At 40.9% G+C, this 16,282-nt stretch overlaps 1 protein-coding gene across 1 annotated transcript in view; it reads right to left on the reverse strand.

The window, feature by feature from the left end:
- Positions 1-16,282, reverse strand: part of LOC310791759 (uncharacterized protein) — a 60,122-nt gene that overhangs the window by 7,010 nt on the left and 36,830 nt on the right. The window contains exon 3 of the mRNA XM_083653415.1: positions 636-1,176. Coding sequence (XP_083509541.1) covers positions 636-1,176 — 541 coding nt within the window. The remainder of the gene's footprint in view (positions 1-635; positions 1,177-16,282) is intronic.

The following is a 16,282-nucleotide window of genomic DNA, read 5'->3' on the forward strand; positions in this document are numbered from 1 at the left end:
AGCAGGAAACCCCCCTCTCCTTCAAACTCCTCCCTCCGTGTGTGTTCTCCTCCTGCCTCCCTGGCTCTGCAGCGGGCGTGTCACAAGTGAGTTGCTGCTGCTGCCTGCCTGTCTGCTGGCGGCCGCTCTTTGGGCGAGTCAGGATGGGCTCGCTCGTTTCTCGGGGTTTCGGTTGAGAGCTTTGATGAAGCTTTTGCGATTCTGGTCTTATTTATGCTGCGTGTTTCAAAGTGTGTTCCACCCGTAATCTATTATGCAAATTTGCAATCCCCCACCGCCAGCTCCCTGCGCGAAAGCGAAAGCGTTTTCGCCAATCCATTTTCATGAGAATGGCTTCCTCACGCGGCTGTTTTTGCTTGGCTTTCTCTCGTCTGGAGAGCACTGTCGCCACTTAGTGGGTCGGTAAAATAGATTATACACATTCAATACCTCCCATATTTTAATATGAGATGTAAAAGGGATTGATCGACGTCCCACCGTCAAAAAAAAAAAAAAAAAATTTAAGACGAGATATCTCGTCAACGGCAGTCAACCGGGTTTTTTTTTTAAGACGAGATATCTCGTCAACGGCAGTAAACGTGTTAAGCTAGAGCCCTGGTGTGTGTATTGCAGGGTGAATTTGAAGTTCTTCTCACCTGGCTGTGGTGGTCCTGACAGGTCTCGGTGGAGGTGGGGCTTCTAAATCAGAGTCTGCACCAGACTCCGAACTGCTCTCCTTCTCACCCTTCCTCCTCCTCCTCCTCCTCTTCTTCTTGCTCTTGTGTTTCCTGTGGTTCTTGTTTTTCTTACGGGCCGTCTCGTTTCTTTCATTCGCTGGTTCTGAAACTCCACAGTCCTCTCCATCAGCTTCTGTTTTCATCTGTTCAGTTGAGCTCCTGGCTTGATACTCTGTCTCTCTGTTCTCCTCAGTTTGGCTTTGATGAAGCTGTGAGGACTGAGGTTTCTCTTCATCATCTTCACTCTTCACAGGGACAGGAGTGAATGGGAAGTTGGTGATGGCAGCCTCCTCCGGCCCTTGAAGCTGCTCCCCCTCCTGGCTGATCCAGAGTTCCTCCTGTTCCTGTTTAATGTGTGGGGGCTCTGGGTCCTCCTGCTCCAGAATGGAGCTCCACTCCTGCTGCTCAGGGGAAACCTCTCCTTTACAGACCAACAGCTGATGGACGTCTGGAGCTATGGCTGAAATACAGATATATTCACATGAAGGGAAGCGTTACCATCACAAAGGAGTTAACAGAACCGTCGTCACATTGAGGGGGCAGCCAGCCGGCGTGAGGAGGGGGAACAAGATGGACAAAGTTAAAATTGATGTTGTGTTGCTGTAGATTTGAAGTGTCTTGTAATGCAGGGTACCCCCAGGGTTCTCCAAGTTAAATTCATAGATTTTTATTTTATTTTTAATACTTTTTTAATACCGCCGATAGATGTGAACCGATAACCGTTTAACCGATAACCGACCATTTCAACATTAACAGATTAATAATATCAGTTAAACGGTTAAAAAAAAGTATGCTTCATGTGCCCTTTGGGCGGCGCAAATGCAAGTAAAAATTTCACGGGTCGCATCGGTGGGGCGAGTGCCTGATAATGATGATGTTGTTTCCCTCCGCTCCTCAGGTGCGGGTACATTAGTGCGTTAATCATTGGTTGATAGTAAAACATTACTTTTTCTTCACTGGCTCATTCCGCCTCTCTCTCTCTCTCTCTCTCCCTGCCTGCCAGCACATTCATCATCATTACAAAAATGCAGACATGCAGCGTCTAATTGACCATTGAAAAGTATCAATTAACGTTACTCTTGAAGAGGATTGATCAGGTTAAAATGATTAATTTATAAATAAATAAACAATTAAACAATTAAATTCAAATAAATGGTTTACACTGCACATTTTGGAATTGGCTGATCTAAGTGTTTTAGTCAAGACCATTTCACAGACCTCCTCGAGTATCTTTATCTTTAGATCCTAGTGTTGACCCATAGTTGACCCATGACCTGAAGATGCATTTTTGTATCCATGCACTGACTTAAATGGACATGGTCAAATATATTGTGACTGCTCATTTGCTGACCGATTGGAAATGCATACTGTTATTGATCTATTGATTGTTACGGTTTCTCCTCCTTAACATATTTTCCAGTCATCAGTAACATTTGTTAAAATGCTGTTGTGATCAAAACTAAGTTGTTTCTGTAACTGGCAAATTGTTAGAATAAACTGTTAAACTTTGGTTTTCATTCTGGACATTCAACTTATTACTTTAAGGTTATTATAGTTGCTTATGAGGTTATTATTTTTAATTTATCTAATAGGTTCATTTTAGTGTTCATTCATCCATTTCATTCTTCATCCAAACATTTGTCACCGCCTATCAAAAGGACCACACATTTATAAGGTTTAAGGGGTAAATCTTCATCACTCTTTATAATCCAATTTGGAATTTCGCTCAAATTGTTTCACAACGAGGGTGAGTAGAGCTCCACCGCCAAATGACAGACACACATTCAGAGTCAGATCCATTTGTTTTCAAATTTCCAAACACACTCCACGGAGGCGGCTCAGTGATGCGCTCTTTAACTCATTCATGGCCAGTTTAGGACTGCCAATATTTAGCACAGGCCAAAGATTTTCATAATTGTTGGTCATCTTTCAAGACCCACAGTAAATTATCTATTAGCACCAAAGTGATTTGCAATACCTCAAAATGAAGATGTACGTCTCTGGGTTCACCAGGAAGAAAAAAGTGAGCTTTTAGCATGTTCTGTACTCTACTTATAGCCATTTATATACACCCTGTTTTCACCAAAAAGGTCTCCCTGAGAAGATAAACAGGAGAAAAGGCCATTTTTGTAATCTCAGGCAGAACTCGCTCTCAATTCTTTTATTTTGAACTGTATTGACATCAGACATGTAAATATTATTCGTTATGACACAAATTACAAAAAAAAAAATATATATATATATATATATATACATGATGAAGTGCTTTTTTTACATTCAACAATACAGTTTACTCAGTGTGAGTGAGTGTGCAGACAGACACACAGACAGACAGACAGACAGACAGACACACAGACACACAGACACACAGACACACACACACACACACACACACACACAGAGAGAGTTCTGTCCACAGCTGCTGCTGGATCGCACCTCTTCCCAGGGAATACTACTGATCGCCCCGCAAATTAGCATAGGAGGGGAGAACACCAAACTGGTCTGAGATCAGCGTCTAGCCTCCTCTGCCTCTGCAGCGTTTTCCTCCTCTCCTTCGGGCTGGGACGAATGCTGCGACACAGGAACGGGGTCGGCTTGGCTTTGGGACCAGGCGCTGGAACCGGATCGATCATGTTGGTTTGACTTCCGCGAAGAACTCAATCCAGGTTCGCCCTGCAGCAGAGGCGACCAGCGCAGCGCGCCGAGGGGTGTTTCAATGGCGTTTCTCCTCTATGCAACAGGCAGCGTTTCTCCGTTTTCTCCTCCTCTTCCATTTCAAAACAACAGCTGCGGCGGTATGTGTTTGATAACGTGTTGTCGGCTTGACCTGATAACATGTCACAGGCTGGGGAAGTGTTTGAACTACGCGCTGTACTAATAAAAACAAAAACACGTCAAACACGTCATTGGCGGGGAGGGCTATTTCTGATAACACGTCAAAGACGTCTTTGGCGGTGAATGAGTTAATAGGGCTGGGTATCGCCACTGACTTCCCAATTTGATAAGATTCCGACACACAAGGTCCCGAAATTATATGATTTCCGATACGATACGATATTGATTCGGTTAGCCTTATATGAAAGAGAATTTCAGATAACTATGCTGTAAATTGTAGCCTACAAGGAAACCTCTAACCTTGTGCATTATTGATGTTTACATTAAGAAGTGACCCCAAAGCAGTTACATTAATGTACTTTTCATTAACATGACCAACACACTAGAGCAGTCAAAACAATATATATAACAATACTCGTCTGATTCTCAAGTGAACGAGCTATATAGGTGCCATTTCTAGGTAAGAAGTTGTAATTAGGCTGTCTGAAACCAGTTTGATACATACGTTCACTGAATTTTCAACCTTTCTAGGTAACTGGTTATGGATCATTTTCGAGGAACCATACCATGCACACTTTGGTGGCTTAGGGTATCCCATAATACCTTGCGCCCCTTCCAAAACGATGAAGAACGGAGCAAGCCCGAGCAAGCCCCTAATGGCGGCGCCCACAAAGCTTCCCACATCAGAAAAAAGTGAAACATTGTTGGCTAAATAACAAACATCTGTCACTTTCTTTTAATTGTTATTCTAGAATAGTCAATAACGTCAACCTTTACTTAATTTCAGTGCAGTCAGATGTTTGCACAGTGTCAGGAAAGTCACTTTTGAACAATAGTAGGAAGCATCTTACCTGACTCTGTTATGGACAGCAGCCGGCTAGTTAGGTTGCTAGCTAACGTTAACGTTAGTTTAGAAAACCCGCTCCGCGTGCCCCAAAGCAGGACTTACACTGTACAGCCAGGAGGATAGCAGCATGGCAGACCTTCAAGTGTAAGTGGAGTTCGTTTTAACCTTACTTTATTAAATGACAAGCTGTCATTGCTTAAGTAACGTTACAAATTTGTTGGTGAAATGCAACGTTCTTGTTAGCTTGGTTTCACGCTTTTAATTTGAAGGCCGAAACGGGACATGGTTTGAGTAGATTGAATTGACACTGGTCTGTCAATTCTATCATTTCACACGTACCATTTGCCTTCTTCGCCTTCAAATTAAAAGTGTAACAATGAAACGTTCGCCTGTGACGCCTCGACCTGTTTGGATTATAATAACGTTGGAGAAAACAGCCATCAGCCATGCAGTTTTATACTAATTTATTGCCAAATGCTTTGGGAAACAACTTCATCAAGCTTGGTCAGAAAAGGTCTGTCTATTCACTGGAAACAGCACCAGTGTAACCTGTCGCGTGAGATGCTACCTTCAAGAATGAGGACGTTATATATAACGTCGTTATTTTTTAATCACCTATATTAAAATTAGATACCTAATTAAACAATCATCTAGTTAGGTAACTAGATGATATTAATGCTATTTTATTTTGAAAGTTATGTTATTTTGAAGTGGTGGTGTTTGTTTGTAGCTTGACATGGGTCAACATGCAGCAGCTAGAGCAGGGGTGCCCAAATTCTTTCCCATGAAGGGCCAAAACTCAATCTGGGTGGAGGGCCGAGGGCCAAAAATAAACGTTGTGGAATTACATTAAAATGTATTGTGCTTTATAGAAAATTAACATTCTAAATCTAAAATAACATTTCAATATAATAATCTACTTTTTATCTGTTTGGTAATTGTAATAATTTGCAATTGGTTATATATATTTAAAAAAACATCTGCATTTGTGGGGAGCTTAAACATTTAATCAGTAAACACCCAGTTAAAAAGTTTTCCACCTTTGTAATCAAGAGAGAAATTTGACTTAATTCATAACTTGAAAAATCCTCAAGGTACTTTGAAAATCAACTTTATTGTCCATCTTTTGTAAACAATTTGCCATGACAATTTGCAGGGATGCAATCTCAGGAGCAGCCACAACACTGTTTCACAAAGTCACCACATGAAAAAGCTTGTCCACCCTTTGCAATCAGTGCAGATATCTGATAACTTGCCCGAGTTGCATTCTGGATAAAAAATGGGGGGGGGGGGGGGGATCTTCTCCCAAATCCGTGGCGGGCCAAAACAAACAGAGCGCGGGCCCCAAATTGGTCACCACTGAGCTAGAGAAAGAATGGTGTAAAAACGGAAGGTGTCAAGTGAATAAGGATACAAAGCCACAAACAAAACTTTTCCAGCTTCATCATGAGCAAAAGTGGATATTTCATCTTTCATTCCCTGGGCCATCTAAGTAGACTAAGGTTGAAAGGCTTTGACCAGGAAGGCTAAAGTAACATGAACAACACTGATAATAAGGTAACTGCGTCTACAAAGTATTTAAACAGTCAGTCAATTAACTAATTAACTAACATGATCAAGACCGTCTGCAAGTAGTTGACGTTATGCTAACGTTTTAAACTAACGGCATAACAGAATTAGAGCCTATTTTTATTAGTAGGCTACTTCACACAAATGCAACTGTTGACGGATTTACCGTGGAAGGTGCAGTTTTACATTTAAGGTTAACCAAGATGAGAGCTTCCGGCTGACAGGGCCACTTGCAACTGTCGGTTGGGGTTGGAACACCTGCGAGCATCTGCGGGTGACCTCCAGTTCACCTTTGGAGGAGGCGAAGAAAGACAGCAGGCGTGGTGGTTGCTCTGAGGTTAACATGTGTACTATATCTTGGGTGTAAATCTTTGTTCGGGCACATGTTGACTCTGTCTTCTTCAGATGGTGCCAACTTGTCAGCAAGCTTGTTACGTCTTCCAGTCTTCCTGATTGTGAATCTAAAATAGATTGCCATCACATGGCTTACGTTGCCCCCTTAAACATTCGGGGAGTGTTTATTCGTACCCGGGTACGAATAGACATGCCGCGCGGGAGATGCTATTTGCACCCCCTATTTACAAAAATCATTAAATCTCAAAATACCGTAGGTTATTACACACACACACACACACACACACACAGCCAAATGATAATTATCCTGATAATAAATGTGTATATTTTTTGTAATCTTAGAGAATTCCATGAAGGATCGCAGGATTGAGCGTGCGATGGGGGTCTGCAAGAAGGTGGTCAGCACCTTCTGCTACAGTTGGAGAAAAAAGAGGGACCTGAAGCTGCCTTAACACTCGCTAAAGACAGAGGCTGCTATCTGCTAAATATCGGCCTAACGCTATCTTCCCCCCTGGCGTTAATTTAGAGCTTAGCGCTTTTCAAAACCAGGCCTTATTCAGTGCGCCGGTTATATTACTGTGCGTAATTGCGCGGAGCTTTCCTCTGCCATCTCTCTCTCTCACTCCCTCTCTCTCGCGCGTCAGACAGGTACAATGACCAATGGAAAAAAAGTTGTTATACCGTAGTTTTGAGCCCCTGTCATTCAGAGGCTGTTTCATCATCCTACCTGTGCAGCGGGGGAGAAGAAAAGGTAGCGAGAGAAAACGATATCATTCTGCCCAAACTTTCACCAATCTAATCTCATCATGACATCCAGGGATAGGCTATATTTTTCTAGCTGATGCGTTTAGAACATTATTTTCCCTTTGATCTTGCTATAGTGTAGCGTATTTACATGCTTTCTGTATTTAAACTGCAATGAGATTTGTTTGAGAGCATAATATGGAATAATATAGGCTATATGGAGACAAACGGGGATGAAAGAGGCTATATGGAGACAGACAGGGATGAAAGAGGGAGGGGGGGGGGGCTCAGAGCGCCGGTTCCCCTACCAAAGCCACACATGTGAAATCTCCCAGCATGCATTGAGGCTAATACATTTGGACAAGAAATAGCAACCAAATCAGCCTAAGCTAAGTGGTAGATAGAAATAATACTGTATGTATGTTAACACAACATACAATTCTGGAACATTTCAATATTGGACAAAATAAAACATAAAAATCAAAACACAACCCTATGTGAAACATATATGTAATCCAGGTGGCATATATATCCGTCGCAAATTTACCGTGATATAGAAGAGTGATAGCGGTTCTACTGTGATGTCCGCTCCAATAAGCCTTGGCTTACTTCACACGTACTTTTACAATAAAAACACATTTATGCAATGACTTTACATAATGTAGGCCATATTTATGTGCAATGACTTTACATAATGTAGGCTATATTTATGTGCATCATTTAGCCTGTGCTACAAGTCGTCTACAAGTTATAAAACTACCTGCCCTGAATGGGGTGCTTGTTCACTATTGTGAAAGTTATGTTTACAACATACTGTAAAGATCATGGAATTGGATGGTATCAGGAATGTCACCGGTAGGCTACAGGGAGACCGCATCAACCCTGCTGAACAGATCTGTATTTGCCTGGCTGTAGGTTGAATCATTTTATTCAGGCTATGATCTGTGATGTGCTGAGATATCCAAATTGGCAGAGATGACAGCATAAAGCCGCAACCCGCGGACTGGATCGGAGCTTCGAAAGGAAGAATGTCATTGAGTAACTCCAGTTCATAGAAAATCAAAAAGAACACGCTCAACTCGGAAATAATATTAACTGGGTGCTGGATCCTAAAGAGTTCAAATGATAAATAAAGATAAGGACACACTCCAAGTTGAAAGAATTTATTGCCACACGGACGTTTCGGGGCAGCCGCCCTTCTTCAGCGTGTAATGGCAAAAAAACACACAGGTGATTCACCTTCACCCTAATTAAGGAGTTAAGAGTCAGCAGGGGGAGTCAACAATGTAGATATACAGAACCAACACACATGAGAATACTTTGTGAACATCAAAGTTGAAAGTAAATGGATATGCTTTACAAAAAACAAGTAAATGATATCTCCTCATTCAATCCATTAGGAATGAGGGTATGGAGGGAATGAATCCAATAAGTTTCCCTCTGAAGGAGGATTTTGTCTCTATTGCCCCCTCTCCGTGGCATATTAACTGTTTCTATGCCCAAGTAGTGCAAGTCGCTCAAACTGTGTTTTAAGCTTTTAAAGTGTCTAGCAACTGATGACTTCTCATCATGGTTGCGTATAGAACATTTATGTTCACAGATTCTTGTTTTTAACTCACGTTTTGTTTTACCAACATAGTATAGATTACATGGACATTTTAACAAATAAACCACATATCTCGTGTTACATGTGATCCTGCCTCTCACCTTAATGTCAGCACCAGACTTAGGATGAGTGAAATGATTTCCCTTGAGCATGGCATAACAATGTACACAATTATGACAAGGAAAATTAGCACTAGACAAGTTAGAAAGAGAAAGAAAATGACTTTTACTTTTGGGCAGATCTGACTTAACTAAAAAATCTCGTAAATTGGAAGACCTCTTATAGAAAAATCTAGGTGGAGTTTGAAAAGCATTGGTGATGTGAAAGTCACTTTCCAATATGTGCCAATATCTACTCACTACGTCTTTGACTGACTTAGATATAGGACTATAGGTAGACACAAATGCTAAACTCTGAGAAGAGGTGTCTCTAGACCTGGGTTGAAGTAAATCAGACCGCCGAACTTGGCGTACTTTATTCAGATGATTCTCCAGTAATGAATCCTCATACCCCCTCTCTTTAACTCATTCATGGCCAGTTTAGGACTGCCAATATTTAGCACAGGCCAAAGATTTTCACAATTGTTGGTCATCTTTCAAGACCCACAGTAAATTATCTATTAGCACCAAAGTGATTTGCAATACCTCAAAATGAAGATGTACGTCTCTGGGTTCACCAGGAAAAAAAAAAGTGAGCTTTTAGCATGTTCTGTACTCTACTTATAGCCATTTATATACACCCTGTTTTCACCAAAAAGGTCTCTCTGAGAAAAGAAATTGCAGAAAATGGCATTTACGTATGTACAGCACACAATCTCAGGCAGAACTCGCTCTCAATTCTTTTATTTTGAACTGTATTGACATCAGACATGTAAATATTATTCATTATGACACAAATGACAAAAAAAAAAAAAATATATATATATATATATATATATATATGAAGTGCTTTTTTTACATTCAACAATACAGTTTGCTCAGTGTGAGTGAGTGTGCAGACAGACAGACAGACACAGACACAGACACAGACACGCACACGCACACGCACACACACACACACAGAGAGAGAGAGAGTTCTGTCCACAGCTGCTGCTGTATCGCACCTCCTCCCCCCGCAAATTAGCATAGGAGGGGAACACCTAACTGGTTTGAGATCAGCGTCTAGCCTCTGCCTCTGCTCGTTTTCCTCCTCTCGTTCGGGCTGGGACGAATGCTGCGACACGACACAGGAACGGGTCCGGCTTGGCTTTGGGACCAGGCGCTGCTGGAACCGGATCGATCATGTTCGTCACGGGTTTGACTAGGCAATCCAGGTTCGCCCTGCAGCAAGGCGAGCAGTGCAGCGCGCCGAGGGGCGTTTCAATGGCGTTTCTCCTCTCTACAAGGAAGCGCGTTTCTCTGTTTTTCCTCCTTTCCTCCTTCTTCCTCATTTCAAACAACAGCTGCGGTATGTGTTTGATAACGTGCTGTCGGCTTGACTTTGAGGTTAGGGACCTGTGTCTGTGTCACAGGCTGGGGAAGTGTTTGAACTATGCGCTGCACTAATAAAAACAAAAACACGTCAAACACGTCTTTGGCGTGGATGGCTATTTCTGATAACACGTCAAAGACGTCTTTGGCGGTGAATGAGTTAAAAGAAACACAAAGATTTTTAGCATGTAACTCAAAAGAATCATCAGAATCACAAATACGTTTAATCCTCAGTAATTGACTATAAGGTAAACTTCTTTTGAGGGCTGGGGAATGGAAACTCTTGAATTGTAAAAAGGTATTTCCATCGGTTTCCTTTTTATAAACTTCGGTGTTTAAACCCGATTCAAGTTTTTGCACCAAAACATCCAGAAAAGAAATTTGTTTCAAATCATAACACAATGTAAATTTAATGGATTCCATTCTTGAATTCATAAGAGCATGAAATTCATTCAATTCTTCTACATTGCCACTCCAAATTAATAAACTGACAGGTAAACAACTGAAACAGGACACTAAAGCTATGGAATTAAAGGTTGACAACCGGCTGGTGAGAAACCCTGTTACCTTGGCAGAAAAACTCAACACCTTCTTCATAAAATCTATTGATGACATCTCGAAACAGTTTGGCGTACCCACATGCCCTGTTAATATGGTGAATAACCCTACAGTCAATGGAGTACCAATTTTCACCATCCAGGAAATTTCTGCACCTGAGGTCATTGATATTATTAGTGCTCTGAACAGCTCTAAGGCTAAAGATGTTTATGGTCTTAACACCAGCTTCTTGAAGTTAAATAAGGAGACATTAGCGCCACCTATCATGCATTTAGTTAATTTATCCATCAAGCACTCAAAGGCATGGAAACTGGCCTCAGTTACCCCAATCTACAAGGCTGGTGATAAATCTGACATGAACAACTTCAGACCTATCAGTATTTTACCAATAATCTCCAAAATCATTGAAAAATGGGTTGCTAAACAACTTATAGAATATCTTGAGACGAGCCAGACCCCCTTGCACCCCATGCAGTTTGGTTTTCGTTCACATCACTCAACTGACTCTGCTTTGGTCCTGCTCTTGGAGAAAATAAAAGGTTCCTTGGACAGGGATGGTTGTGTGGGAGCTGTGTTCCTTGATCTAAAGAGGGCGTTTGACACCATCAACCACAGTGTGCTCCTCTCTAAATTGTCCAGCTTCAATGTTTCTGCTGAGGCCATTAAATGGGTTGAATCATATCTGTCTCACCGGGAGCAGTGCACTGTGGTTGGCGGTGTCAGCTCCCCTTACCTGAGCTGTCCAGTAGGGGTCCCCCAAGGGTCAATTTTGGGGCCAATCTTCTTTTCTTTGTATATTAATGATCTTCCTGATTACTGTTTTAATGTAGATGTTCAGCTCTATGCTGATGACACAGTCATCTTCGCAAGGGCTAAAAACCCAGGGGAGGCGGCATGTGTCCTATCTTTAGCTCTCTCTCATATCCAGGCGTGGCTAACTAAATCTTGTCTCGTGCTGAATGCAAAAAAAACAGTTTGTATGTTCTTTTCTAAAAGAAACATTGCACCTCCGCGCTCCAATGTCTTCTTGGGGTTGGAGGAATTATCCGTGGTTAATGAGTTTAAATACTTAGGCGTGATGCTAGACTCCAACCTAACGTTCAGCAACCATATTAAAATGATTTCCAAAAAAATTAAATTCCACCTGTGTAATTTCAGACAAATAAGGAGTTGTCTGTCCACATATGCTGCGTTTTTATTTTTACACTCGATGATCCTTTCGCATCTGAATTATTGTATAACTAGCTGGTCTTTGACAGGAGTAACCACTCTCAAACCAGCCGAACTACTTTATAAAAAAGCCCTGAAAATACTAGATAAAAAACCCCTCTCTCATCACCACTGTCATATCATACGTAAATATGACATGCTAAGCTTTGAGAACTTTAGAAACTTCACCTCTGCCTGTCTAATATACAAAGTTCTACATGGACTGGCGCCACCTCCTCTTGCAGACTTCATTAAATATCGTTCGACCGCCAACTCGACTCGTGTCACCCGGGCCATCACGAAAAAGGTCTGTGAGGTCCCATTTAGAAAAACTTCCTTTAGTCAGAAGACCTTATCCTTCATGGGAAGCACCTTCTGGAATAATCTACCTCCCTCTATTAGAGAATGCCCTAGTCTCGCCACCTTTAAAGGCCAGTTGAAACTATGGCTCAGATCAAACCAGCAATGTGATCATACTTAACCTTCTTCTTGTCCTCTTAGCTCTCTTAACTGTATTAACTGTTTTCTCAGTCTTTTTTTTTTTTTTTTTTTATCTTTTTATATAATGTAATATGCATGTGAGTCTCTCCTAGGGACATGTCGCTTGTCATGTTTTGTTGCATGTTCTGTGTGTTTTACTCAGGTTTATGCTCTCTAACCTTTTGTATTATACATTTTTTAAGATTACATCAACCTGCCATGGGACTACAGGTGGAAACTAGCCCTTGGGCTATAACCTGGCATGTTTACTGTACGGCTGTACTGTTCATCAATGTGCAATGTCCCATTCTTTAAATAAACAAATGAAATAAATAAAGAATAGATCGTCTATATATCTTCGATAACTTTTAATAAACTTAGAATAGAGATTGTTGTTGTGAACAAAATCCAACTAAAATTTGCCCATAAATAAATTGGCATAATTCGGAGCCACCGGTGAGCCCATGGCTGAGCCCCGATGTTGAAGGTAATACTTATCCTGAAACTTAAAGTCATTTTTTGTCAATACTTCATTGGTTAAAGAAAACAAAAACTCTTTGGAAGGATGCAGATCAATTCTTTGATTCAAAAAATAATTCAATGCTTCTAAACCATCTTTATGAGGAATGCTAGGATACAAACTGGAGACATCCATCGTACATAAAAAATCATTAGAGTCCACACAACAGTCCTTCAACTTGTTCAAAAAGTCTGTAGTGTCTTTGAGATATGACGGCAGTGCATAAACCAAGTCTTTAATGTGGGAGTCAACAAATTGGGAAAGTGGCTCTGTGAGAGAACCGTTTCCTGATATGATTGGTCGACCAGGGGGATGAGACAAATTCTTGTGGATTTTAGGAAGAGTGTAAATCACTGCTCTTATTGGATTGTCTTGAACATGTATTTATATTCCTTTTCAGAAATTTGTTCGTCCCGTAAAGCTTGTTTTAAGACCGTCTTAATTTCATTCCCAAACCTCAAAGTAGGATCTGATTGTAAAGGAATGTACACATCTTTGTCGCTTAATTGTCTTTCAATTTCTTTAATGTAGACAGCTTTATCCTGGACCACAATTGCTCCGCCTTTGTCTGCATGTCTAATGACAATGTTCTCATTGGTCATCAGCTCTGACAGAGCTTTCCTCTCAGACTCAAGAAGATTATGAGGCAAAACATTCTGTTGACTCTGTGCACACAAGTCCATGATATCTCGTTCCACTAACCGACAGAAAGTTTCCACTGATGGATTATTTACTTGTGGTGTAAATGTACTTTTAGGTTTTTTTAATATTATTTCCGAGTTGAGCGTGTTCTTTTTGATTTTCTATGTACTGTTTGTGAATGCGGCTCCTCTAATCAAGATGATGTACGACGACGTCGACAAGCTTACTGATGTAAGAGCAACTACCTTCACCTTCTCTGAGTCCGAGTCCAGGAAGATATTGTTTCCGCAGGTCCCGTTCTCCCATGGGGCCCATACGGAGTCATATCCTACACTGTTGGAGCAGCTTCGGAAGAAGGAAACAAGGTCTCTACTACACGGTACGGTGTTATCACAATACTGGCGCAATAGCAGAATCCCACGGGGCGTACGAATAAACAAGGAACCCACTCTTGGACGAGAGAATGCCAATTTTTGCAAAAAGTGGTGTGCAATATTAAATAAATGCTCACTGGACTTAATGCTTTTGGTGATAGAGAATGAGAATGACAAGCTAGAGAAAACTGGCATGGAGATGACCTCTCTAAGCCAAGAAATGTCTGAAAAAATGTCATCTGATGATCTGAAACGCATTGTGCAAGACTGTGATAAAAAGTTTGAAACGTATAAACGGGAACTGGAACAACAGAAGATGGCGAAATATCGTCATGATGCTCTGGATTATAGAGATGACAAAGTGTATCCGTGGCTGTCAGGCAGAATGAGGAGGAGCCCCCGGGACCCAAGATCTACTACAAGACACACCTCCACAAGTGCGTCATCTGAGGGTTTCAGCACCGACACAGAGCCCTCCAATGTGCGTTTTTTACGCTCAGGAAGAATACCCACCCCGAAATCGCCACCTCCACTACAAAGAGGAGGACGAGGGGGAAGACGAGGAGGGGGAAGAAAAGGCCCCGCCCAGAGGATTCCCCCGTAGAGTCCAATGTGATCAACATCTCCAATCAAGAGTTAAGTAATGAGCAATGCAGGTTATTATCATGAGGGCTGTCTTTTGTTCCCTCTAAGAAAGTGGATTCATTCACTACTAGAGTGGAATTATTTAAGTTTTTCCGAGCCATAAGATTGAAGGCTTTCTATATGAAGGACATTGTCAGTAATCCTGTGTCTTACCACAGCACGGTTCAGCCTCAACCTGTCCCCACGGGGAAAAAAGTATTTAAACCTAAAAGTACATTTACACCACAGGTAAATAATCCATCAGTGGAAACTTTCTGTCGGTTAGTGGAACGAGATATCATGGACTTGTGTGCACAGAGTCAACAGAATGTTTTGCCTCATAATCTTCTTGAGTCTGAGAGGAAAGCTCTGTCAGAGCTGATGACCAATGAGAACATTGTCATTAGACATGCAGACAAAGGCAGAGCGATTGTGGTCCAGGATAAAGCTGTCTACATTAAAGAAATTGAAAGACAATTAAGCGACAAAGATGTGTACATTCCTTTACAATCAGATCCTACTTTGAGGTTTGGGAATGAAATTAAGACGGTCTTAAAACAAGCTTTACGGGACGAACAAATTTCTGAAAATGAATATAAATACATGGTTCAAGACAATCCAATAAGAGCAGTGATTTACACTCTTCCTAAAATCCACAAGAATTTGTCTCATCCCCCTGGTCGACCAATCATATCAGGAAACGGTTCTCTCACAGAGCCACTTTCCCAATTTGTTGACTCCCACATTAAAGACTTGGTTTATGCACTGCCGTCATATCTCAAAGACACTACAGACTTTTTGAACAAGTTAAAGGACTGTTGTGTGGACTCTAATGATTTTTTATGTACGATGAATGTCTCCAGTTTGTATCCTAGCATTCCTCATAAAGATGGTTTAGAAGCATTGAATTATTTTTTGAATCAAAGAATTGATCTGCATCCTTCCACAGAGTTTTTGTTTTCTTTAACCAATGAATTATTGACAAAAAATGACTAAGTTTCAGGATAAGTATTACCTTCAACATCGGGGCTCACCGGTGGCTCCGAATTATGCCAATTTATTTGAGTTGGATTTTGTTTACAACAACAATCCCTATTCTAAGTTTATTAAAAGTTATCGAAGATATATAGACGATCTATTCTTTATTTGGAGTGGTAATGTAGAAGAATTGAATGAATTTCATGCTCTTATGAATTCAAGAATGGAATCCATTAAATTTACATTGTGTTATGATTTTAAACAAATTTATTTTCTGGATGTTTTGGTGCAAAAACTTGAATCGGGTTTACACACCGAAGTTTATAAAAAGGAAACCGATCGAAATACCTTTTTACAATTCAAGAGTTTCCATTCCCCAGCCCTCAAAAGAAGTTTACCTTATAGTCAATTACTGAGGATTAAACGTATTTGTGATTCTGATGATTCTTTTGAGTTACATGCTAAAAATCTTTGTGTTTGTTTTAAAGAGAGGGGGTATGAGGATTCATTACTGGAGAATCATCTGAATAAAGTACGCCAAGTTCGGCGGTCTGATTTACTTCAACCCAGGTCTAGAGACACCTCTTCTCAGAGTTTAGCATTTGTGTCTACCTATAGTCCTATATCTAAGTCAGTCAAAGTGAGTAGATATTGGCACATATTGGAAAGTGACTTTCACATCACCAATGCTTTTCAAACTCCACCTAGATTTTTCTATAAGAGGTCTTCCAATTTACGGGATTTTTTAGTTAAGTCA

The sequence above is a fragment of the Poromitra crassiceps genome (genome assembly GCF_964638095.1).
Source record: "Poromitra crassiceps genome assembly, chromosome: 17".
Classification (NCBI taxonomy): domain Eukaryota; kingdom Metazoa; phylum Chordata; class Actinopteri; order Beryciformes; family Melamphaidae; genus Poromitra; species Poromitra crassiceps.